This window comes from Penaeus vannamei, chromosome 20, assembly GCF_042767895.1.
Source record: "Penaeus vannamei isolate JL-2024 chromosome 20, ASM4276789v1, whole genome shotgun sequence".
In the NCBI taxonomy this organism is placed as follows: domain Eukaryota; kingdom Metazoa; phylum Arthropoda; class Malacostraca; order Decapoda; family Penaeidae; genus Penaeus; species Penaeus vannamei.
Genome location: NC_091568.1, coordinates 25,554,358 through 25,556,437, shown reverse-complemented (window position 1 = coordinate 25,556,437; position 2,080 = coordinate 25,554,358). Strand labels below are relative to the sequence as shown.

The 2,080-nt window shown below is 32.5% G+C and overlaps 1 protein-coding gene across 1 annotated transcript in view; it reads right to left on the bottom strand.

Annotated features, from left to right (window-relative positions):
• LOC138865271 (integrator complex subunit 6-like) overlaps nt 1–540 on the bottom strand; it is a 7,112-nt gene extending 6,572 nt beyond the window's left edge. Inside the window, exon 1 of the mRNA XM_070135222.1 lies at nt 400–540. Coding sequence (XP_069991323.1) covers nt 400–414 — 15 coding nt within the window. The 5' untranslated portion in view covers nt 415–540. The remainder of the gene's footprint in view (nt 1–399) is intronic.
• Nucleotides 541–2,080: the final 1,540 nt, after the last annotated feature.

The window sequence follows — 2,080 nt, the reverse complement described above, 5'->3', positions numbered from 1 at the left end:
GAATCAATGTGAATATATATTTGATACTTATGTTGTAGATGAAGGTCAAAACCGATGTAACATTTAATAAGGGACAATTGGTCTGAGGCACCCTTTGAATACATACAACTTCATTTATCATAAATAAGCAAATCCATATTTATCATTGATAATTATATTTATCATAATTATATCCATAATTATGAAAATAATAAAAGGCGTGTTTAGTGATTTGTCAACCCAAACCTATTGTTGAAGTTTTGCTGGTTATCATGGCAATTCCCACATTCGCTCATGGTCAGTGTGGCTAACCCTCTACCCATAACTTCAAAACAGATTGCAGCTCGCCACTTTGTGTTGCATCACACTGCCTTTGGTGAGGCCACAGCCTTTACACAGATCGTGTCTTTATGAACTTACCTGATAATTACCCATCTGACTGATGGGCCGACAATGTAACTGGTCCACGTCACGGTCTGTTAAGAGATGTGGTAGTGAAGACTGTAAGAAAATAGAAAAAACAAAATTAATAGCTGTAACATTTTATTTCAACACAAAACTAATGTCCCTTACAATAACATGAAAATTCTCATAATAAAATGTATATATTATTCCTTGTACTACAGCTCATACATTACAGTCCTCATCACTTACTTCTAGATTTAAGGGAACCGTCCCTTGGCAGGGGGAGGGAAGGGGGGGAATTTGGGGGTCAAGTTGAGTTAGCTAGCCTATTGTATAGATGCAAGAATGAGGAAACTACCAAACAATTTAAGAGCCTAGTTCAAGTTATTTCTTGGGTGGCACATGCGAGAGCCGCCATGTGTAGAGGAGTTACACCAGTAATAAGCACTCAGGTAGACCTGTGTGAATTTTTGCTTGTTGCAATCATGCATATATCATTTGATAATGACATTGTGCTCAGATATTAATTTGTGAATGTTCAAAAAAAAAAATTTATATCAATATCAGAAAAAAATAATAGTGATTTATGACAAAATATTTTGTGAAATCTATCTAAAAAAAATGTGTTTTGTGTACTTTTGTACATGAAATATGCCTTCCATCGAGACTCCCTGGTTACATACTGTAGCTTACTAAGGGATCTGTATGTATACCGAGTACGAAGCACTAATGTCTGAAAATAGCCGTATAAATAATGATTTAAATATTTTGGTTTGAATTAGATTAACCGTTGGTACTTTCCAGTGTCAGTAAATTTGATTTGAATTGAAATTGGTCATTACCCCTGTAAAAACCACTTCAATACAAAAGGCACCTAAAAGTCAGATCTTTGAATTACCAATTATTTCATGTTGATGATAATAGTACACAGTAATATCTGCTCTGAAATAAAAACAAAGAAACTTGAAATCTTTTTATGCACAGTCTTCATCACATCCTTTTTATGCATTTTTGATAATAAAATATTACATTTAGACTTTACAATAGGTCCTGGATACCATAAATACACAAATATCCAGTCATACCTAGGCGTCTAATGATTTTTATGCATGTCTTAGCAAAGATAAAGGGTGCAAATGACTAAATACCAACTCTATACTCATTTCCCATTCAAAAATTACTTCTGAAACTTGATAAAGAAAATGGTTTGTTAGGGATAACTAATATACTTTTATTCCATTACATAAAAATTCCATGTACTTCAAAAAGAAATTTCATCTGGTTTAGCTTAGTTGTCTCAATGATTTAGTGCATATCCTAAAGTTTTTAAACAGAAATATCCACTTTTATACCTGAAAAGGAAAACACAAACAAAACAACTAAACATACCTATACAGAATACTGCCTCTAGTGAAAATGATAATTCCTATTGACTTGGTAATCATGGCATTGAAAAATACACTAAATAAGCTTTATATATAAAACATCATCAGATTTACCAAAAAATAACAGACAACATACTTTGGCAAGTGACCACAATTCCCTACGTTTTTCCTCCGATTCATAGTTTTCATGCGATTTAAACGCTTTTGCTAAGAGTATCAGTGATAAGGCCATGTGAATAGCCAATTTTTAAATTTTGGAATAAATCTAAAAATACAGATTATGTAATACTGAAATATAACAAAAAAGTTGT